General features: G+C 31.9%; 2 protein-coding genes across 2 annotated transcripts in view; both read right to left on the bottom strand.

The window, feature by feature from the left end:
• LOC143054309 (eukaryotic translation elongation factor 1 epsilon-1-like) overlaps positions 1 to 21,229 on the bottom strand; it is a 228,125-nt gene extending 206,896 nt beyond the window's left edge. The window contains exon 1 of the mRNA XM_076227272.1: positions 21,225 to 21,229. The gene's annotated coding sequence lies outside the window, so the exon portion shown is untranslated. The remainder of the gene's footprint in view (positions 1 to 21,224) is intronic.
• Positions 4,935 to 23,813, bottom strand: LOC143054300 (coiled-coil domain-containing protein 25-like). Its single transcript, XM_076227263.1, has 9 exons — positions 23,716 to 23,813; positions 20,515 to 20,562; positions 19,106 to 19,145; positions 11,966 to 12,017; positions 11,638 to 11,713; positions 10,730 to 10,833; positions 10,207 to 10,409; positions 8,736 to 8,781; positions 4,935 to 5,332 (listed from the first exon to the last, which is right to left on the bottom strand). The coding sequence occupies exons 1-9, from the start codon at positions 23,738 to 23,740 to the stop codon at positions 5,300 to 5,302; spliced, it is 627 nt and encodes a 208-aa protein (XP_076083378.1). The 5' UTR covers positions 23,741 to 23,813; the 3' UTR covers positions 4,935 to 5,299.
• Positions 23,814 to 23,946: the final 133 nt, after the last annotated feature.

The following is a 23,946-nucleotide window of genomic DNA, read 5'->3' as shown; positions in this document are numbered from 1 at the left end:
GCATACGTGTGGGTCTCCTCAACATAATCATATACAGATTCAATATTAACAACGATTTTTTAAAGTTTATAAACAAGTTTAACAGACATGCGAATGAAATTTGACTACACATCCAATCACTCGCTCATTCTTACTCGCACGCACACGACTTTACTGCAAACATGTTGGATTCAGTAAATATAGAATAATAATTATGGGCAGACGTCTGAGACGATCTTCATTTTAATAATGTGTAACGTAAAAAACAAACTAAGCAATACATGTATCAACTATTAAGGCATTACTGGTTCATTTGCATAATATGAGTATTGATCGTATATTTTGATTTCTTTAATCTTAAAATTGAAATATCAACATTTTTGTATTTTTATTGAAAATATCCATCTAGATTCGGACAAAGAGAGACAACTCTATTGTTCCCATAGTAGATTTCGGATCCAATTTTCCGATACTTATTATATATGGTGACGTTTTGAATATGAAAGTTTTTGTACAATATCAAAAATTGATTTTAAGATAGCTGAAGGATACTATAGCCTTCCGAGTAGGTTTATGTGAAAATTTAAACATAAAGATTGTTTTTTGCATGTTTTATAGGACATTTTTCGGTTTGACAGTCCGTATTTTCACATTCATACAGTACGCCCATAGGTCTAGAAATTATTGTAGTGTTAATATCAACAAAGATTTTACCCTCAAACTTTTCAATTCAATTTTCTGGGAAAATGAGCTGAAATGCATGTGATTTTTATCTTGAACCTCTTCATAGATAAATGTCTGGTTACCGTTTCAGTAAAGGCATCACTTTGATCGATTGAAATTTTCCATTGAACAAAATTTCGGGTACTTTTGTCACATTTTCACCCTCTCCCCATATTTGCAATATTTTGTATCATATAAATGCAGATTGTTGCCATGGTTACATCAAAAAGATATTAATTCATATCTTACTTTTATAACTTTTGGAAAGTCAAATCATGATGGAAGATGCTGATTCTATATATATATGCTACTGCATGACACAAACATGTAAAGCCTTATTTGTTAGAAAGCTAGGGAAACAAGGTGGTTGACATTTGAATACAAGTTTTCTTTCTTCTTACTGAGTAACCTTCTACTCAAGTGGTTAAATTAAAGCTTACATGAATACGGATTCAATGAGATTCAATGAGATCGAAGTATTCACTTGCAAGTGAATATTCATCAGCGGTGTTGCTGAACATATTTTGACAAAATTGAACAAAATTGCCTGCTAAAAGCGAATTATTATTTCACTTTCATTAAAGATTGAACCCAACAATTTGTTTTATATATATCCTGTAGCTAATGCTGATAATAGTTGTAACTGTCTTGCCTTAGCCATTTATTGTAAATGTGATCAATATTACTCATCTTTTGACCTTATTTAATTCTATAATGTTTTTGATAGATCTTCATAGATATGCATGAAATGTGTTTCTTATCATCCTGTAATTGTGCAAGTGTCAGCTGGATTCTGTTCTTATTTTGCATTTTTTTGTTGTAAGCATGTTTTTATACACTTCTTCAAATTAAGCATTCTTGTTTTATCTATTATCAGTGACCCCTGTGGATATTCGGCAAACTACTAATTGATTGTAGTGGTAAATACATATTTTTTAGAGAAAAAAACACGAAAGTAATTGAAATTAAAAGGAAATAAAAAAATTTAGATTCAAGAAAAAGGGCGAGAATAAAATTGTTCTGTCCCAAATAACCTTTGATCTTGACGTCGCAGTATCAAATTGAAGTCGAAACTTTTATACGGGGAACGCCACAGCTGATTTGGTTTTATTACCGCTTGATAATACTAGGTCTTTACATGGTATATATGGTTTAAAAAGTTTTGACATTTCTTAATAATAACCCTCCTACGAGTTATCGAGGATGGATATAAGGTAACAGACAGCAACAAAATTCGCCGAATCAATATTGTAAGGAAATAGACTGTTTGTCGCAACCATTCCACATACGATAAGATACAAAAAGACAAACGTAAAACAATTCAACCAAGTAAACTAACGACCTAATCTATGTACACGACAACACGGCACTGAGTCACAGGCTCCTGACTCGGGGTAAGAAATGTTTGCTGGAGCCATTCCCACCCCTAATCTGGGACAGCAGTGTAACAGAACAACATTAAAACAAACAATAACATTCAGTCGAGAATGGCTTAATTTAACTCATCTGATAGATACAAAAGCACACACACACACAAAAGATAAGATGAACATTATAAAAACCTAACATGATGTCAAACAAGGGAAATAAATACAAGAGCACCACAAAAATGGTAAAAATATTGGACAAATGAGAATAAGGCACTAGGTACTACTAATATACCAGCATAGAAACATTACTAACCAGAATGGGCTTTGGAAACAATAAAGAAACAAATAAGCACAAAGAAAGTATCAAGGGAGATACATTAGAAGGCATACCGTCACCTTTCGAAAAAAATGTGTTAACATGCCATAAATGCTGTTGAAAAAGTATTACTTTTGCATTAATTGGTAAGGCACATTTTAAAGGCCCCTTTGTTAATTCATTGAATAAATTGTGTATACTTTATCAAATATGAACTAAATTTTGTTTTAAACCAAAATGGATTAGCTTTCACTTAAAAAAAGATTCCAACCCTGTATCACTGAATCAGAAATCACACATTTCAACATCTTTACTTGAAGTATGATACTAAATTTCAAGTCAGACTTGTTGTTCCATAGTCGGGACTGTCTATTGATGGATAGACAAAAGGACAGATAAAGAGACAGACTGGAGTAATCTGTATATCCCCCTTTGGAGCATGGTATAACTATAGTTCAACATACATTTAGTGGAAAACCAAAGCTACATCTTGATAGGTGAGGCAAGTGCCTTAGGAAAGAATTGAAACAAAAGTAGAAAATCATATAACCTACATGCAATGGGTAAACCATGAATTTGAGATAAAAAAACAACAGACATATACAAAATGAAAAATTCAGAAGTTATATGATATCTGCATTTATACATCGAATTTTCAAGCTCTTCTACCACCTTTAATGAATTTCTATGCACAATGTATAGATTGGCATACTTATAATCTCAGTCGTGGATTGGCATACCCATGTTGTCAGCCGTGGATTGGCATACCTATGTTGTCAGCCATGGATTGGCATACCTATGTTGTCAGCCATGGATTGGCATAACTATGTTGTCAGCTGTTGATTGGTCAGCCTATGTTGTCAGTCATGGATTTGCATACAATGAACTTATATTGTTAGACATGGATTGGCACACCTATATTGTTAGCCATGGATTGGCATACCTATGTTGTCAGCCGTGGATTGGCATACCTATGTTGTCAGCCATGGATTGGCATACTTATGTTGTTAGCCATGGATTGACATACCTATATTCTCATATTGTCAGCCATTGATGGATTTACCTACCGGTATGTTGTCAGCCATGGATTGGCATACCTATGTTATACGCCATGGATTGACATACCTATGTTGTCAGCCATGTATTGGCATACCTATGTTGTCAGATATGGATTGGCATACGTATGTTGTCAGCAATAGATTGGCAAACTTATATTCTCAGCCATGGATTGACATACTTATATTCTCATACATAAATTGCCATACCTATGTTGTCAGCCATGCATTGGCATACATATAATGTCAGCCATGGATTGGCATACCTATGTTGTCAGATATGGATTGGCATACCTATGTTGTTAGCCATAGATTAGCATACCTATGTTGTCAGGCATGGATTGGCATACTTATATTGTCAGCCATGGATTGGCATACATATGTTGTCATCCATGGATTGGCATACCTATGTTGTCAGCTATAGGTTGGCATACCTATGTTGTCAGCCTTTGATTGGCATACCTATGTTGTCAGCCATGGGTTGGCATACCTATGTTTTCAGCCTTTGATTGGCATACATATGTTGTCAGCCTTTGATTGGCATACCTATGTTGTCAGCCATGGGTTGGCATACCTATGGTGTCAGCAATGGATTGGCATACATATGGTGTCAGCCGTGGATTGGCATACCTATGTTGTCAGCCTTGGATTGGCATACCTATGTTGTCATTCATTGATTGGTATACCTATGTTGTCAGCTATTGATTGGCAAACCTATGTTGTCAGCCTTGGATTGGCTTACCTATGTTGTCAGCCTTGGATTGGCATACCTATGGTGTCAGCAATGGATTGGTATACATATGTTGTCAGCTGTGGATTGGCATACCTTTGTTGTCAGCCTTGGATTGGCATACCTATGTTGTCAACTATTGATTGGCAAACCTATGTTGTCAGCCATGGATTGGCATACCTATGTTGTCAGCCATGGATTGTCAGCCATGGATTGGCATACATATGTTGTCAGACGTGGATTGGCATACCTATGTTGTCAGCCATGGATTGGCATTATGTTGTCAGCCATTGATTGGCATACCCATGTTGTCAGCCATTGATTGGCAAACCTATGTTCTCAGCCATGGATTGGCATACCTATGTTGTCAGCCATGGATTGACATACCTATGTTCTCAGCCATGGATTGGCATACCTATGTTGTCAGCCATTGATTGACATATCTATGTTGTCAATCATGGATTGGCATACCTTTGTTGTCAGCCATGGATTGACATATTTATGGTGTCAGCTATGGATTGGCATATACATGTACTTATATTGTCAACAATAGATTGACATACCTGTATTCTCAGACACAGATTGAAATACATATGTCTGGCCTTCTAATTCATCCCAGATGAGATAAAAATGTGGAAAGAATAAGCAGCACTAGACTTAAAGAAACCATTTTCAAAGCAATTCAACGATTCATTAAATGGGAAAGTGTTGATAAAAACATAATTTTCATTGCATCAACATACATATATAAAACAAATATATATCTTCATTATTCTTTTTTATTCCTTTGTTTCAACTGCTAACCTTGAGCAAACTGTAAAAACTGGATATCTCATTAATAGCTCTCTTCAATTTTCTACATTTATAAGAATTGAAAATAATAATAGATTTCCAAAAATAATTAAATAGCAAAAAAAAAAAAAAAAAAAAATATTTCAGGAAAACACTTGATAACCTATAATGTTTAACTCTTTCTTTTTCTTGTAGATACAATCTGTGATTTTTAATTTCCAAGATGCCATGATTGGCATCTTATGTTATTCAAATTTACTCAGATAGCATTTTCCTTTTCAACAGAGAATAGCAAAGCTGGATGAAAGACATTGAGTAGTTTCATAAATTGTCCTCACATAAAATCATCAGAGTCATTATCAGCATCCTAAAATAGAAAAAGGAAAAAACATTTTAGATCTTAAAATTAAAATTAATTCCAAGTTTCCTATATGCAAATCTTTACCATATATGTTTTGGACTCTAAAGCGGATGGTACTCTAAAGTGCAATGGTCACGCTAAAGTGCATTGGTCTACACTAAAAGTGTGATGGTGTCTTACGCTAAAGTACGATGATGTATTGGGAATGGGGTTCAGGAAATGATTTTTGTTTTTTGCTGTGTTCATATTAGTTTTTCGTCTTTTGTGTTGTTTATAAATTCTCTTATAGATAGTAATTTTGTGGTCCTATAATTCTTGCTATGAGATGTAAGCCAAGGCTCTGAGTTGAAGATCACAATGCTATTAGGTGCATACATGAACGACATTTGGTCTTTGGTGGATATTTGTTTCATTGAAAATTACACCACATCTTCTTATCTGTTTTTTGTTTGTTTATTGTTTTGTAAATAAATCAATCCATTATTTTTCTCATTTGAATTGTTTTATACTGGTCGTTTTGATACCCTTTGGTCGCTATAGAATATTATCACTCATAGCATGTCATACTACACATCTCGTTGTTATGTTACTGTCTTGTTGACGAGTCTCCACCTCTTTCACAAATTGACGGAACTTATTTAAAAAAAATGTTTTATAAAATAATTCAGTTAGAAAGTTAACCAGGGCGCAGCTTTATACGACCGCAGAGGTTGAACCCTGAACGAATGGGGCAAGTATGGACACAACATTCAAGCTGGATTCAGCTCTAAATTTGGATTGTGAAAAATAGTTGACACAGCATAGGTTTCTGACACAGAATGAATGCTGTCTAATGAACTTAAAATTTATTTTTTGCCTTTGAGCAATTCACTATGCTGTTGAATATTAATCCTCTCAAAAAAATGTTTGAAGAATTTTTCTTTTTATTCATGAAATCTGAAATGAGAAAAATTGAACCTCCCCCCCCCCCCCCCCCCCACCCAATTTTTTTTCACATGCCCCTTTCCCTTATTCCAAAACTGATCTCAATTCAAATTTCTAATGGAGTTTGCAACAATAACTACTCATTTAATTACATCATAAAATATTAAAATGTTAAAAAAGTGCTTGTTTTCACTGAATGGTAAAGATTGTTTTAATTTATCAGTTGGTAGTAAAAGTGAATATACATTGTATATTGTATAAAACAATGATTTAAGTTGATTCAACTACTATTCTGGACAAAGAAAGATAACTCCAATTGAAAATTTCTTTCTATTGCGCAATATTGTTCAATTGAAGATTTTTTGCTATTGTGCAATACTGTGCAATTGAAAATTTCTTGCTATTGCACAATACTGTGCAATTGAAGATTTCTTGCTATTGCTGAATACTTAATATAATAATTTTGGATCCGATTTGGACCAACTTGAAAACTGGGCCCATAATAAAAAATCTAAGTACATGTTTAGATTCAGCATATCAAAGAAGCCTAAAAATTCAATTTTTTTTAAAATCAAACATAGTTTAATTTTGGACCCTTTCGACCTTAATGTAGACCAATTTGAAAACGGGACCAAAAATTAAGAATCTACATACACAGTTAGATTTGGCATATCAAAGAACCCCAATTATTCAATTTTTAATGAAATCAAACAAAGTTTAATTTTGGACCCCGATTTGGACCAACTTGAAAACTGGGCAAATAATCAAAAATCTAAGTACATTTTTAGATTCAGCATATCAAAGAACCCCAAGGATTCAATTTTTGTTAAAATCAAACTAAGTTTAATTTTGGACCCTTTGGACTTTAATGTAGACCAATTTGAAAATGGGACCAAAAATTAAGAATCTACATACAGTTAGATTCGACATATCAAAGACCCAATTATTCAATTTTTGATGAAATCAAACAAAGTTTAATTTTGGACCCTTTGGGCCCCTTATTCCTAAACTGTTGGGACCAAAACTCCCAAAATCAATCTCAACCTTCCTTTTATGATCAAAAACTTTGTGTTTAAATTTCATAGATTTCTATTTACTTATATCAAAGTTATGGTGTGAAAACCAAGAAAATGCTTATTTGGGCCCCTTTTTGGTCCCTAATTCCTAAACTGTTGGGACCTCAATTACCAAAATCAATCCCAACCTTCCTTTTGTGGTCATATACCTTGTGTTTAAATTTCATTGATTTCTTTTTACTTATACTAACATTATTGTGAGAAAACCAAGAATAATGCTTATTTGGGCCCTTTTTTGGCCCTTAATTCCTAAACTGTTGGAACCAAAACTCCCAAAATCAACCCCAACCTTCCTTTTGTGGTCATAAACCTTGTGTCAAAATTTCCTAGATTTCTATTTACTTAAACTAAAGTTATAGTGCAAAAACCAAGAAAATGCTTATTTGGGCCCTTTTTGGCCCCTAATTCCTAAACTGTTAGGACCAAAACCCCCAAAATGAATCCCAACCTTTCTTTTGTGGTCATAAACCTTGTGTTTAAATTTCATATTTTCTATTTTCTTATACTTAAGTTATAGTGCGAAAACCAAATGTCTTTGGACGATGATGACGACGCCAACGCCAACGTGATACCAATATACGACCAAAAATTTTTCATTTTTTGAGGTCGTATAAAAAGTAGCTTTTATTACACGCAAGAAAATGATGAGAAACAAGATTAAAAACATATTCTAACATAGATTTGGCTAAATAAGTCTTCGCGCTTGGTGTATTTTGCCGTTTTTGCTCTATTTTTACAGTATACACATTTCCCTTACTATCATCAGTTTCTCTATTTATAAGAAGTTTTTTTTTTGTCCAGTATACTAACAAAAACATGTTTGTTCCCACCTACACAGCGAGATCAAAGTTTTTCATTCCTGTCACTGTTGAGGATAGTTTGGGGAAATAACTCCTCTGCATACACACTTTTGTAGCACCGACCAAAAAATTTCTGGATTGGGATCATTTGTTCCTCTTTTCAATTACAAAAATCCTTCATCTACACAAACATTCTCATTTAACGGCATGTCTGTTTTTATTTGTACTGAAACATCTTGTAATGTCATAATGATATTTACGTTAACGTCCATAATTTTGCGAACAAACGCACTTTAGCGTATAAAACCATCGCATTTTAGCGTAGACCATTGTGTTTTAGCGTCCCCATCGCACTTTAGAGTCCTACATATGTAATGTCATATCAATTCAATAAACAATTCACCAATATAATCATGTTTTTATTTAACTTTTCTAATAATATATTCCTTAACCCTTTTTTTTCTTTCTTTTTCTATGAAATGTTCTTTAACTATAAATGGAAGTATGGCCCATAAAGTCCATTTTATTTTTATCAATGCACAGCATAATGCTTTGAGTGAACAAAATAGTTCTGCAATCATTACTTTTCACTACATTTATAAAACTTACCAAATTTGATGTCATATTTTCTGGCCTCATAAGTGTGTCGTAAGATCTGTAAAATTAAAAAAAATAAACATTACTTTTGGGTGTTGTTTTATGTCAATGTACAGTAAATAGGCTATGTCAAGGAATATTGTATTGACTTTACCTTATTGCCTCTAAACATGTATTCACAGTTTTTTTTTCTGTTTTACAGTGAGTTGACTGTTAGTGTTGCTCTCCACCAATTGCAACTCATTCAAAATTTTGACCAAATTGCAATTTGTTTTATTAAACCAAATTGTTCAACTGGTCAGAAAATTGAACAAATTGTTCAGTCAAAATGTTAAAGTGCAAGGTGATAAAATAAAATATACTTACAATCCTATTAGACTTTAACTCCACTTTAATGATGTTGTGACAAAAATTAGTTTATCAGTTTGTATAGTTATATTATATTCATTTCCATGCTGAAGGGGAACTGTTTATTTTGAATTGCTATTAAATTGTCCAAACTAAGCTTTCATATAGTTTTTCTTTCTAAAAGTATTCTATATTTATAGGAATCAGATATCATTTTAAATAAAACATGATATATTCAGTAAAATATGTGTGAAATAACAATATGCTATTGATAAATTTTCAGGGGAGATAACCTAAAATATTATTCTTTTGAATAAAGACTTTTTGAAAGAAAAGTTATTATCTACCCCATGGAAACTTCCTACAAACATATATTGCAATTTTACACATATTTTACTGAATATGAAATGTTTTAATTCACATAATGTCTGATTCTTATAAATATAGAATACTTTTTTGAATTGCTATTAAATTGTCCAAACTAAGCTTTCATATAGTTTTTCTTTCTAAAAGTATTCTATATTTATAAGAATCAGACATTATGTGAATTAAAACATTTCATATTCAGTAAAATATGTGTAAAATTGCAATATATGTTTGTAGGAAGTTTCCATGGGGGAGATAATAACTTTTCTTTCAAAAAGTCTTTATTCAAAAGAATAATATTTTAGGTTATCTCCCCTGAAAATTTATCAATAGCATATTGTTATTTCACACATATTTTACTGAATATATCATGTTTTATTTAAAATGATATCTGATTCTTATAAATATAGAATACTTTTAGAAAGAAAAACTATATGAAAGCTTAGTTTGGACAATTTAATAGCAATTCAAAATAAACAGTTCCCCTTCAGCATCGAAATGAATATAATATAACTATACAAACTGATAAACTAATTCTGTCACAACATCATTAAAATGGAGTTAAAGTCTTATAGGATTGTAAGTATATTTTATTTTATCACCTTGCACTTTCATGACTTGGCTGTGGTTTTCTACAGCAGTTGGTTCAAATTTCTGACCAGTTGAACAATTTGATTTAAAAAAACAAATTGCAATTTGGTCAAAATTTTGAATGAGTTGCAATTGGTGGAGAGCAACACTAACAGTCAACTCACTGTAATATTCATACCTAGTTTCAGCATCCTTTTTCTTTCTATCATCATCTTCCTTTTCTCTTTTTCTTTGTTCTAGTAATTTTTTCTTCTGATCTTCTCTTTCTTCTCTATCTCTTTGCTCTCTCTCTGCACGTAAATCTACTGTTCTTTCTGTTTTTGTTTTATTAAGTCTATTTACAATTTCATTCATTCTTTTTTCTACTCTGATTTTCCGCACCTAAAATCAAAATATATTTTCTATAAAAATAAGAAGATTTTGTATGATTGCCAATGAGACAGCGCTCCACAAGAAACAGTTCACACATGTATTTTGTAATTGGTATTACACATATTTAAGGAACCAAAAGAATTAATTTATCATTTTCAAATTTTTTGGAAACAGATACTATTTTCAATCTCTAAACAAACTCTGTATCAAAAAAAATTGAATTTCCCAAGGAGGATATGTATAACATATTCACAACTCCATGTCCTTTGGTGTAATCATGCATTGAGTTCAAAGATGTGTTTAAAAAAATTTCACAACATTTTTATTACCTCTTTATCTTTGAAGAAGCCAACTTGTCCTACATCCATACCACCTGTCTTTTTCAGATTGTCCCACATTGTATAAACTACATCTACATTGTTCATTTTATTTCCTGCAAATTATCATATGAATTATGTACAGATATTTGTATCTAGTATAACTATTTAAAGTGTTTCTGCTTAAATTTCAAAAGAAATGGGCAAGATAATGCTATTCTTTTGTTGCCCTTAGAATTCAAACAAGGAATGAGCTGTCTTATTAAACACTTACAGGCTTATATCACATGCCAAACATTCTGTGCATATTTTCAAAGCTTTAACTCCTGAACGACAAAAGTAAAAAAAATATCAATTTGTAACTGACCTCCATTTTGTTATCATTAAGAACATATTAAATTTGAAAAGCCTCAGTTGAATAGTTCATATAATATTAGATAGAAACAACATACCGGTAAAGTGAAATTCTAAAATCTATCAAGAATCATAAGTCTTCAATGGTATAAGTGAAAATTGTCAATTTTGTCTTGACCTCGATTTTGTTATCAATAATAACAATTATTCCATATTGATAGAACTTTTGTAGTTTTTTTTGCATGAATGTGATGTACAATAATTTTTGATAAATAATTGTCATTACATACATTTATCTCTCAGTGCATCCACCCTCACCCTAACTAATGCAACACCTATTTCTCACCTTACGAGACTTCATAGTGATGTTGAAATAATGTTAAGAACAATTGCTTAGGGGCAGATTCAGGTAGGGTTGTACAAAACCCCCATGATTGAAATTCTTTTTAGAGGGGTGCAAAAAAGTGTTGATGACCAATGCAATTTTTACCATTACAGATGATTACACCCCCTTTCCTTTAACCCTAGAACCATCCCTGGTGTTGGTGACATAATTAATTTAAAACCTGATATACTGTTGGCTTTAACTAATTGAGCACACTCTTCTATAACTGCTTGTGGTAGATCATCTAATGTCTCATACTGAAATATACAAAATATTGCATAAAATATTTAAAAAGTACACTAGCTACTATTGTCAATTTTAAGAAAGATGTATCCCATCACACTTTTTAAATCACTGGTAATAGTCTGAGCTAGATCACACACAGTGACATAAGCTGAATAAACTGATACTTATCGGATGTTCATGAGACACAACAAACTGAACAGACTGATACTTATAGGATATTCATGTGACATGATAGATTTAATATTAAACAAACTGATACTTACTGGATGTAGTCGGAGGTAGACGTGGGCTGAGGATACTTTATCTACATGGAACCTACAAAAATAAAACCATTGGACTTTGGAGAAAGAAAACTACTGCACTATGGAACTTACATAATTACTGTTTTATGACATTTAAAAAGCTGCTGAACTGATACTCAATATTTTCTATTACAAAGTTTAATATACAGTCATATACTAATATATAAAATTGGTTTGAAAAAGCAAGAACCTATTCTGTAAACGTAACCAGCCCTTCATGTACTTCAATCTGAAAAAATCAATGAAACAAAACCTCTTCTGATAAACTATCTGGCTACAACTTGTTTTAGACTAATGACATTTATAAGAAAGATTTTTAATCATTCCAAACAACAAGGTCAGTCATGGGTACTACTTTTACAAGTTATTTTTATTTACCTGAGGAAGTAAAAATAAATATACACATATAAGTTAATTTGTAGGATACTTGTACAAGTAAATTTTATTAACTTGTATAGGTAAAAAAAAATTAACTTAGTTATGTCCCTTAAACATTTAGATTTTTTTTACTTGTATAAGTGAACCAGGTGCTCCACAGGGTGCAGCTTTATACGACCGCAGAGGTAGAACCCTGAACAGTTGGGGCAAGTATGTACACAACATTCAAGCTTGATACAGCTCTGCATTTTGGATTGTGATCGATTTTTTGACATAATATGAGTTTTTGACACAAAACAAAAGTCGAGATCTTACAAATCTATTGCACAATATTGTGCAATTAAAGATTTCTTCTTCAAACTTTTAAAAAATTTGGAATTTGAGAAATTTGGGGAAAAAAATTGAAAACTACTACCATCCCCCTCTTTTTTGCAATTAGACCAAAACCTGACATTTCTTTATACATAATTTACAAGTAGTGTAAATCCGAACATACCCAACATTGTATGTTAAATGTTTTAGAATTAGCTCCCTTACACTGCTTTTAAATTGTCTTAATTGTCCATTGACCAGAAATAGCTAATTTTTCCCCTTTTTTGCCCTTAATTCCAAAACATTTTGAGCCAAAAGTCAATACTAACCATCCCTTCATAGTATGGAAACTGGGAAATAATTTCAGAGAGATTCATACACTTAAACACAAGTTATCTTTACTATTAAACGAGAAGACCTCATTTTGAGTGTCGCTTCTCTTCTTTCCACAATAAATTATTCATCATGCCTCTGTGTCCTATAGGTATCATGCATAGTCATTTGTCATTTGTCATCCATTTTTATGATTATTCAGTTTGGTTAATTTTGGAAGAAAACTGAAAACAAAGACGTCCGGATATTGTTCCATCATTGGAAGTAATTTTAAGTCAGAATAGACTTCCAGTTTAAGTTTTTCTGTATAATTTGATACATGAATAATGTGTATTTGCTATATGCTATCATGTTCAAGTTTACTATCCATGAAGGTCAAAGAGTGTATTAAATAGAGAGAGTCTATGCAATATATCAATGACCGCAGTGGATCTATGACCGGACTGGATCGCATGTCAATAAGTGGGGGAGCTAGCTGACATTCTGCGACCCAGTTCTGATCATATTATTTTGTAGGGGAACTAACTCTGAATAATGATGGTAGAGCATAGGTAACGCATTGTCTGGTTTTCTTTGTATAACGCACAAGAAGTCAATAAAACACTAAGTTCGATAATGGTATATTAATTATTCTCGAATAGATAAAGCATTCATATTTACAACACAAGTAATACATGTATACGAATATGCAACTAAGTCACCATGATGTGACAAAGCCTATAATTATCCAATCTTCTAAATTACATCAAATTAATATATCCAAGTCCCTTTCTAAAACGCATCTCCCCTAAATCTCTATAATCATTTAATGTATATCAAAGTTACTTGACCAATCAAAATACATAACTCCTCAAAAAGGGGAGGGTAATTATTTTAAACCTTACTATTCAAGATATGGTCCCTTAGATACCTTTTTATCAATTACAATCTTAGTTAAAGTATAAAATTATGTAACTAAAATATAACACTTCTATTGTATCTAAGACAGTCTAATTATGTTTTCTTTGAAATGTGAATTATTTGCATTTAGCCTTTACTTAGTTTTGACATGTTGACATTCTAACACTTTAATTCATCCTTTAGGAAATAAAGAAAATATAGATTTATTTATACAAAACTATTCAAAAATATTGCCAAGGAAAAATACCTCATTTTTCCTTGGTGATAGATCTATATTAATAAACTGAGAATTGACAGTAAAAAGCAAATGCACTTTATGTATAGTAATGAATGTTCATAATATACCGATAAACACTAACATTATTGAAATTAATAGGGGGAAAATGAGAAAAAAGGAGGACCGGACTAGAAAAACAATTGTCCTGTCCCAAAGTACCTAAGACTTTTGATACCTTTTCTGAAATCTCCAGTCATAAAATCTTTTAAAAAAATTCATCAGGTCACAAAGTATATTAAATACAGAGGGTCTATATAATATATCAATGACCACCGTGGATTGATTAGTAAACTGAGAATTGATAGTAAAAAGCAAACACACTCCCTTTATAGTAATGAATTACCATAATATTCTAAATGTATGTTCATATTGAAATTAATAGAAAACAAAAAAAATGGGAAAATTTGGGAAAAAAAAGAGGAGGGGTAGAAAAAACAATTGTCCTGTCCCCAAGTACCTATGACTTTTGATACTGTTCCTGAATAGAAAACAAAAAACTGGGAATTTTGGAAAAAAAGGAGGAGGGTTGAAAAACAATTGTCCTGTCCCCAAGTACCATTGACTTATGATACCTTTCATTATTTAAAAAAAAAATCTTTCAACACTTAACTTACAACTGCGCTCTGAATGCCCACGATTTAGTGGGTGTCTTCTAGTTGTTTGAAAACTACAAAAATGCTTATTGTGGGCCCCTTTTTGTCCCCTATTTCCTAAACCTTTGGGACTATAACCCCCCAAATCAATCCAAACCTTTTACCTGTGGCATTAAACATTGTGGTACAATTTCAGAGTAATTGAAATACTATTACACAAGTTGATATCCTGAAAGTAGAAAAATACTTGTTTTGGGCCCCTTTTGGGCCCCTAATTCTAAAACGGTTTGAACCTTCATCCCCAAAATCAATCCCAACCTTTCTTTTGAGGTATTGAACCTCTTAATTAAATTTCATAGAGATTCATTCACTTAAACTAAAGTTATTGTCCAGACACCAATCGGTCTTCGGACAATGCAGACGACGACGACTAAGACGACAACAACATCATACCATTATACAAACACAAAATTTTTTTGCGGTCGTATTTTGCAGTCGGATAAAAAGTCATCCTTTCTACTTTTCTTGTATTCTTAGGATTTCTTTGCTCTAATAGAATTTTAAATTGTCTGCCCTTTGCAGAGTCTTTACTGATCATTTCAGTGTAATTTCATGGACAATGAAAATCCCATTTGTCTGTTATCTTCAGAACACAGCTCATTTATAAGGCCCCAAGGAGCAATTTTTGAAGGCCTTGCGCAAATACTTTTAAAAGATCTTTGCCCAATCAGTTTTTTTGTTGAACTAATGATGAAACATTGAACCCTAATAAAAAATTATGAGCTAACCTAGGAAAAATCATTAAAGGCATGATTTTACATCTCAAAACTTGAGAATTTTTGTGGGATTGTAAGAAAAATTTATACAAGTAAATTTTTGAGAAAATTAAGGGGAGATTATTTAAACAATATAATTAACTTATATGTGTATATTTTTTTTTACTTCCTCAAGTAAATAAAAAATACTTGTACAAGACCCCTGACTGAAGGTCATGTAACTTTTAGACACATATCATTAAAATTGAGAATGGAAATGGGGAATGTGTCAAAGAGACAACAACCCGACCAAATAAAAAACAACAGCAGAAGGTCGCCAACAGGTATTCAATGAAGCGAGAAATTTCCGCACCCGGAGGCGTCCTTCAGCTGGCCCCTAAACAAATATATACTAGTCTAGTGATAATGAACGCCATACTAATTTCCAAATTGTACACAAGAAACTAAAATTAAAATAATACAAGACTAACAAAGGCCAGAGGCTCCTGACTTGGGACAGGCGCAAAAATGCGGCGGGGTTAAACATGTTTGTGAGATCTCAACCCTCCCCCTATACCTCTAACTAATGTAGAAAAGTAAACACATAACAATACGCACATTAAAATTCAGTTCAAGAGAAGTCCGAGTCTGATGTCAGAAGATGTAACCAAAGAAAATAAACAAAATGACAATAATACATAAATAACAACAGACTACTAGCAGTTAACTGACATGCCAGCTCCAGACTTCAATTAAACCGACTGAAAGATTATGATTTCATCATATGAACATCAGGCACAATCCTTCCCGTTAGGGGTTTAGTATCATACCATCATAACATATATGAGAAGAACATAACCCGTGTCATGCCAACAACTGTTTTTAGAATAAATGTGTTTAGTTATGATGCAAAGACCTTATCAGTGACTCAATATTAACGCCAAAATATGCAATCTTTAATGACTTGACAACAGTATCGTAATTATATCCCTTCTTAATAAGTCTATTCAAAGGTTTTGTAAGTTTCTGAGGTGAATACTGACACCTTTGTGCTTTATAAAGAATATTTCCATAAAAAATTGGATGTGAAATACCTGAACGTATTAGAAGTCTGCATGTTGAGCTATATTTACGAATGATGTCTTTATACCGATGATAAAATTTAGTAAATGTTTTGACTAGTTTGTGATATCGAAAACCCTGGTGTAATAATTTTTCAGTAATACACAAATTTCTCTCGTTAAAATCTAAAACATTGTTACATACACGAGCGAATCGTACAAGTTGAGATATATAAACACCATAAGATGGTGACAAGGGAACGTCACCATCTAAAAACGGATAATTAACGATAGGAAATGAAAAATCATCCCTTTTATCATAAATTTTAGTATTCAGCTTTCCATTAGTGATATAGATATCAAGATCGAGAAAAGGGCAGTGGTCATTGTTAGTGTTAGCCTTATTTAAAGTAAGTTCAACAGGATAAATTTCATTAATATACATACTGAAGTCGTCATTATTGAGAGCCAAATTATCATCCAAATATCTAAAAGTATTATTAAATTTGTTTATCAGATGTTGTTTCGATGGGTCTTTGCTTATTTTTGTCATAAATTGTAACTCATAACAATACAAAAACAGGTCCGCAATAAGTGGTGCACAGTTAGTCCCCATTGGAATTCCGATAATCTGACAATATACGGAATCCCCAAAGCGAACAAAAATGTTATCTAGTAAAAATTCAAGGGCATATATAGTATCAAAGCATGTCCAATTAACATAGTTTTTTTGTTTATTGCTACTAAAAAATGACCTAAAAGAGTTTGAACATATATATTCACATTCTGATTTTTTGAATGCCCATTTAATTAGGTGTGTGAATTTTTTCTTAATGAGAATGTGAGGCAATGTGGTATACAGGGTAGAAAAATCAAAACTTTGAATAGATTCAAAATCACCAATATAAGCATGCAATTTATCAAGTACTTCCAACGAGTTCTTGACACTCCAAAAGTAATTTATTCCACTATTTTCGAAGGCCTTATTTGAACAATTTATTATCAGGTTTTTAATTGTACCAAGTGTGCTGGTAAGAAGAATAGACAATTTAGTAGTTGAACAATGGCTTGAAGATGAAATAAATCTATATTTGTAAGGGGTTTTGTGTAGCTTCGGAAGCCAATACATAGTTGGGACTCTCATTGTATTTGGCTCTGCTTGTAAAGCGGTGGCTAAAAGTTTATGTTTGTTACAGATTTCGTTTTCTGAAAATGGAGTCAGTTGGAATGTTGGTGAATTGGTGATTTCCTTTTTCAGAACCTCAATGTAAAATTTACGTCAAACAATAATAATATTATTAGCAGCTTTATCGGCCGGGACAAAAACAAATTCCTTGGCTAGTTTTTTTAGTTTATGTTTGATACGAGAAATAGGTTTATTGTGGTTATTGTTAATAGTAAAATGTTCTTTAAAATGTTGAATACGTATATCAACTATCTTCATTACTGAATTAAAAAAAGAGTCCAAAGATTTTTTGTCAGCTTTTTCTCGTTTTATCCATTTCATACAGTAAGTATGGAGTGAGTCGTGGATGATATTACGACACTCATTCCAATTAATAATAGACGGGGGACGATATTTAGGTCCTTTACTGAGGAATGATTTTAACTCTCGGTCTTGAACGATGTTAAGATCTCCTGTTATAACATGGGAAATGGGTCCATGGATATATTCGGAATTACTGCAATTACATGAAGTAGGTGTATTTTCACTGATATTAACATCTTTACACAATTGACTATAATTAAACACAAATTTCCGGGTAGATTTCTTGTAAATATAACAAATAAGAGGTAGCTCAGTATTGTCAAAATATCCAGGAATTTGTTCTTTAACAGAATGGTCGTTAAATATACCGGCAATATTTACAAAATCAAAGCCTTTAATGACATACTTAATTTTAATAAAATGTTTTTTATGATCTTCAGGGCGATCAATTTTGGGAAATAATTTAGAATAACAATATGCCATTATAATTTGAAAAATTTCATACTTAGGACTGCTATATGAAATTGTGTTGCAATCCTCCAAAATTTTATTTAACTTATTAACCGGTAACGAACAGAGTTTTGTTAAGAGATAATGTCTGCCGTTGTTTTTTGAAATAGAAATTAGTTCCGAAATATTGGTATGATTGGCCCGAAATTTTCTTTGATTGCGATTTGTTCTACGACCGTGAGAACGTTTTTTTACGAACAGTTTTAGAAACTATATCCAAAATGTTAACGGAATTGGTTCTAGATATATTACCAATTCCCATGATATTATCATTTAGACCGAGAGGGTAAACTGTCTGTAATTTTTTAATCCAATTTAATTCAATTATTTTCCTCCTACGTACTGAATTTTAGACTTCTCAGCCATATTTTTTTCTATTATCCACTGTTTTCTATTGTCTAAACTTGCATTCTTATGAAGATATCAAAGGCTATTGAACACTTTTATGATGTTTAAGAATTATCTCACCTACTGTCCAATATTAAGTACTCACCATACATCCTCAGGGAATCCCCATTTAATTAAGTCTTCATCTAAAATACAATTGAAAATCAAACAATAATCATCAAAATATAGTCCAGCCCTGGCCTCACGGTCATAAAACTTTCGAGCATGATTTTTGTACTCAGACTCGAAAATCAACCAATCAAATTGCTGGATTTCATGTCTCGAGCATGATTTTTGTGCTCCGAGCACTGAGCAAAGTTTTATGCCTTCAGTGACTTATATCATTTTTTTGTTGTCACTGAGGCCAGGGATGGACTACAAACTTCACCTGCATTTACCTTTACCATCATAACTATAGTATTAATCTGCAATATATTTTTAACTGCAAATATGAAGACATGGGAGAAATAAAAACTCCTTAAATTCCACTGGACAAATTTAAAGATGGACATTATAATGTAAAAGGCTGTTAACAATGTATTATATGGATCAGGATCAAATATAAGATTTTAATAATTCCAAGAAAAACTTAATATGCATACTTTGCTATGTTTCATCATTATCTTTTTGAATGAAATGACCTTAAAAATTTCAGTTGTTAAATATATCTCTTGTGAAGTCTAACAACCCATTAACAGCAGACTGCAACTTTCTGTTAAGGTATAGCAGTTCTTTCTAAAGGGCCACAATAATATATCTTAAGATAACATATATTAATTCACTGTTGTCGGCTTAATGTTCAATGGTAAAATTGAGAATGGAAACGTGGAATGTGTCAAAGAAACAACAAACTGACTAAAGAGTGGACAACAGCCCAAGGCCACCAATGGGTCTTCAACACAGCTTCAGAAGGCAGGCTTCAGCTGGCTCATGAACATGCATCAAGTATTCCTGTACAGCAAATATTTTTGATTACTTTCACCAAAGGATTTACATAAAAAGATTCCAGTAGCAATTTACGGAACACCATATGTTACAGTAAACTTAGCTCCTGTAATGTAATTTAAAGGGGACTCACAGGTAGAGAGGTCTAAGTAGTTCAATTACACAATGAACTGTATCACTAGCCTTTCAACACTGAGTTCATATTCCGCAAGGCGCAAGGGGAATTAATTGACGAGGATTGTCAGTTTTCCATAGTAAAATTCATTGGGCACTCAGGCTTCTTCTACCTGTTAAAATAATATTGTCCTGAAATAGCACAATAGTGCTGAAAGTGGCATTAAACACCATTCAATCAATAAATGTTATACAATCATTGCCAATGTACTATTACATAATATCATTATTATACAGTGAGCAATTTTTATCTTAAATGTACAACAATAAAAACTGATATAAAATAGTAATATAAAGATAAACTTTACTCATTAATCTATCCCTTTTATAGGTAATGGCACCTGAAGCACTTCCTAAATAATTTTCTACATGTTTGATACGCATAGCCATACTCACTTTCATGTTTATCCAGACCCATGTAAATAGTGTGAGGTGGGGATGTAACTGAAAATATAAACTAAAATTATATGCAAAAGATTTTTTTGTTATGTTCAATGATAGCTTCATTTTACTTTTTATGTTTATTTTTGGCACATGTATATATATCATTTACAAAATTCCAAAATTAGACCAAGAGTGTATTCAAGCACAAAGCATGATATGTATTATTCAAAGTCTAATATACATTGTAGCGTCAGGGTACCCAAATTGCACCTATTTTGACAGTTTTTTTAATCTACGTTTATTTATATACATGAATATGCTTCAGACAAAAGTTTTAATTATGTGTTTATTTTGAAGATGTATCATTATTTACTATATTGTTTCACCAATTTAATTTTGAATCAATATGGAATTATAGAAAAATTGGTCTGAACTGACCTTCAAACCATCAATGATTCTGTAATGAGGAGTACCTAAATTGCATCCATTCTTAAATTTGCATCGTCAAAAGTCGAATAACAGAACTTTTGTTTAATTTCTTTAAATATTTTGAACAATTGGATATAAGTTCATGCTTACTCTTCTTTTTTTTCAGAAATGGATACTTGTAACATATTGTATTTTCTTATTTTAAAAAGATGACGTTTTGATGACATCGCTTCCGTACATTTTGCTTTTTCAGTAAACACTTCATCTGTTGATAAATACTGTGAACTTTGTGTGTATATCTAAATATTTTTACCTATGTTGAAAGAAGTGCATAGTATCAAATCATAAAAATACAAATTGTTTAGTCTCTAGGAAATCTTGTAAGATTCCCGCTGCTAATTTTGCTGAATAGGTGCAATTTGGGTACTCGGTTTAATTTGGGTACCGCGACGTTACCTTTCATGGATAATTAAAGTCGATAAACATAAAAAAAAACATGCAGATACCATCAACAACGTATTCTACAAAAGTATTTTAGAACGAAAGTTTTTCTCTTTTCTAAAAATTTATGAAACAATTGATATCAAATTCAACAGCTTCATGTACATATTGTACAAATATGGACAAACATGTTTAACATTTGGAGTTATATGTACATCCACATCATTTGAATTGTAGTAGATTATTATGGTTGTCTTATTGGCAATCATACCACATGCAACAAAAATGCACCCACCTCAATTATCAATGTTCTTGATAAGCTACATTGAAGTTTTTTTAAAATGACATTGTTCTTCCCAGAGCCTAATAGTTTTTTTTTAACATAGTGTATTATAACAGAAGTACAATGTACTATTATTTTTTGGGAAACAGTCCTGCATGTATTTCAAATTACCTGGAAAGAACACTTATGTATCGATAAATTATTAAGAGAAGGAAATACTGACTTTTTTAAGTTCAAATATTTATTCACTGAAATAAAATTGAGAATGGAAATGAGGAATATGTAAAAAAAAAATCAACTCAAACAGTCATCTTCCACTTGCTAACAGGTCCTTAAGGATGATGTCTGTTCACAACAGGTCAATTTGCACCAAATAGAGTCCTATTAACATGATTTGAAAAAATTACAGCAACTGATTTAATAGGTGACAGCAATGATAACCATAAATACTAATGTCATGCACAAACCAGTTGGTCAACATATCTCACTGAAAGTTTTAATTTTTATATTATTTTTAAAATTTGGTCACATTACTTTTTGTTCAGTAAAATTACTTTTCAAAACAAACTTCTATCAAACCAATGAATGCATAAAAATAATATGAATGTATGGGTGAAGCGACTGTGGATGAACTTTTAGTGACTAAGTGTGGCCGAAACGTCTCAAAAGCCATTCTTGACACAGGTACTTGTGGACAGGATACCCTTTGAGTGCCTCTGAGTGGGAGTATCCCGATTGACACCCCATGTAGTTTATTTTTTGTTTGTTTTTCATTAAATGTTTATTTTAATTGTTTTTACTTTAATATATGTTGAAGTTACTGACAAACAGCATTTGAGTTTTTTGCCGGTCGACTGACTCTCTATATAGAGGGTGGTAAAGGGTTATTTTCGTGCATCGTTTTTAGCCTTTTTATTTCATGTGTTTTCATGTTTTGAGGTTTTATTTCTCGCTTTCTCGTGTTTGGTTCGACGTGCGTGTCTCATGTTCTCCTTTATTTATTTTCCGTGTTTCGTGTCGGAACTATTAATTTCTCTTGCTTGTCCCGCATTTGATTAAAAAGTAAACCGGGACTAAATTCAAAGTTAGTCCGGAGATTGTTTAAAATTATGTGTTCCCAGAATATTTAAAATTGCTATAAAATTATTATTATGAATAATATTTTTCCTTCAAATCAGTTGCAACTAGTGGACGCTAAAAGGTGACTGTAGGGTCATCATGTCCATTTTATAATAACAAGATGATACCCAAGAACGGCTGCATGATTAATAAATTATTTTACGTTTTCCGTTAATATTTATGATTTTATTTCTCGTGCTTCGTTTTTTCCTATTTTTATTTTCTGTGCAACATTTTTTATTTCACGTGTTTCAGTGTTCAGGGCCCCCCTTCACCACCCTCTATATACATATCAGTCGACCGTCAAAAATCTCAAATGCTGTTCGTGAGTAACTTCGACTTGTATATTACAAGTATTAAATAACACTTAAAATAAACGTTACTTTAGTGAAAAATAAATAAAAATTAAACTACATTGGGGGTCATTTGGGATACTCCCACTCGGGGGCACCCAAAGGGTATCCTGTCCACAAGTACCTGTGATTCTTGATACATAAAACGAACCAAAAAATCAGAGAAAAATAGGAATCAGAACCAAAAAATCAGAGAAAAATAGGAATCAGAACCAAAAAATTCTAGGAAAGAACAGGAACATAATGAAAGGATTCCTTCAATTTCAATTTTCGCAAAATAAAACTTGATAAATAAAAACTTCAATTGGCCATATTGAGATAAAAAAAACAACAAACAAAACAGTGCATCACATTTTTCAGATCTTAATAACCGCACTTGGCTGTATCACTTATTACAGTACATGTTAGTGAACCAGTTCTGGTGATAGATTGATAATTAGTTGTTGTTTGCCAATCGTCCAGTGGGAAATATTTCATGAATGTTCAGGACGATCAACCATCTATGCATCTATGACTTCAGATTAAATTTATCTATAAAATTTCTGTCACTCATTTGGATAATTGGGGTTTCTATTTTAATTAAATTACCATTTGTTGTGAAGAAAAATACCATTTTCCCTTTTTTTCAAATTATCAATTTCACGTTTTTGGAAAAAGTATTTTTCTAACTTCAATGAAAAAGATTTTTAAACATGTAAAGTGCTAATTTAAGGCTACATTTTTTTCAATATCAAATACAAAAACGTTCAAACATCGTATTTGCCTATATAAGAGAATATAATTAATAAATCTGAATTCATTTATTCGTTAAATAATAAC

Source organism: Mytilus galloprovincialis, chromosome 1 (genome assembly GCF_965363235.1).
Source record: "Mytilus galloprovincialis chromosome 1, xbMytGall1.hap1.1, whole genome shotgun sequence".
Classification (NCBI taxonomy): Eukaryota; Metazoa; Mollusca; class Bivalvia; order Mytilida; family Mytilidae; genus Mytilus; species Mytilus galloprovincialis.
Note: the sequence above shows the minus strand (reverse complement) of the source record. Positions and strands in the feature narration are given on the sequence as shown.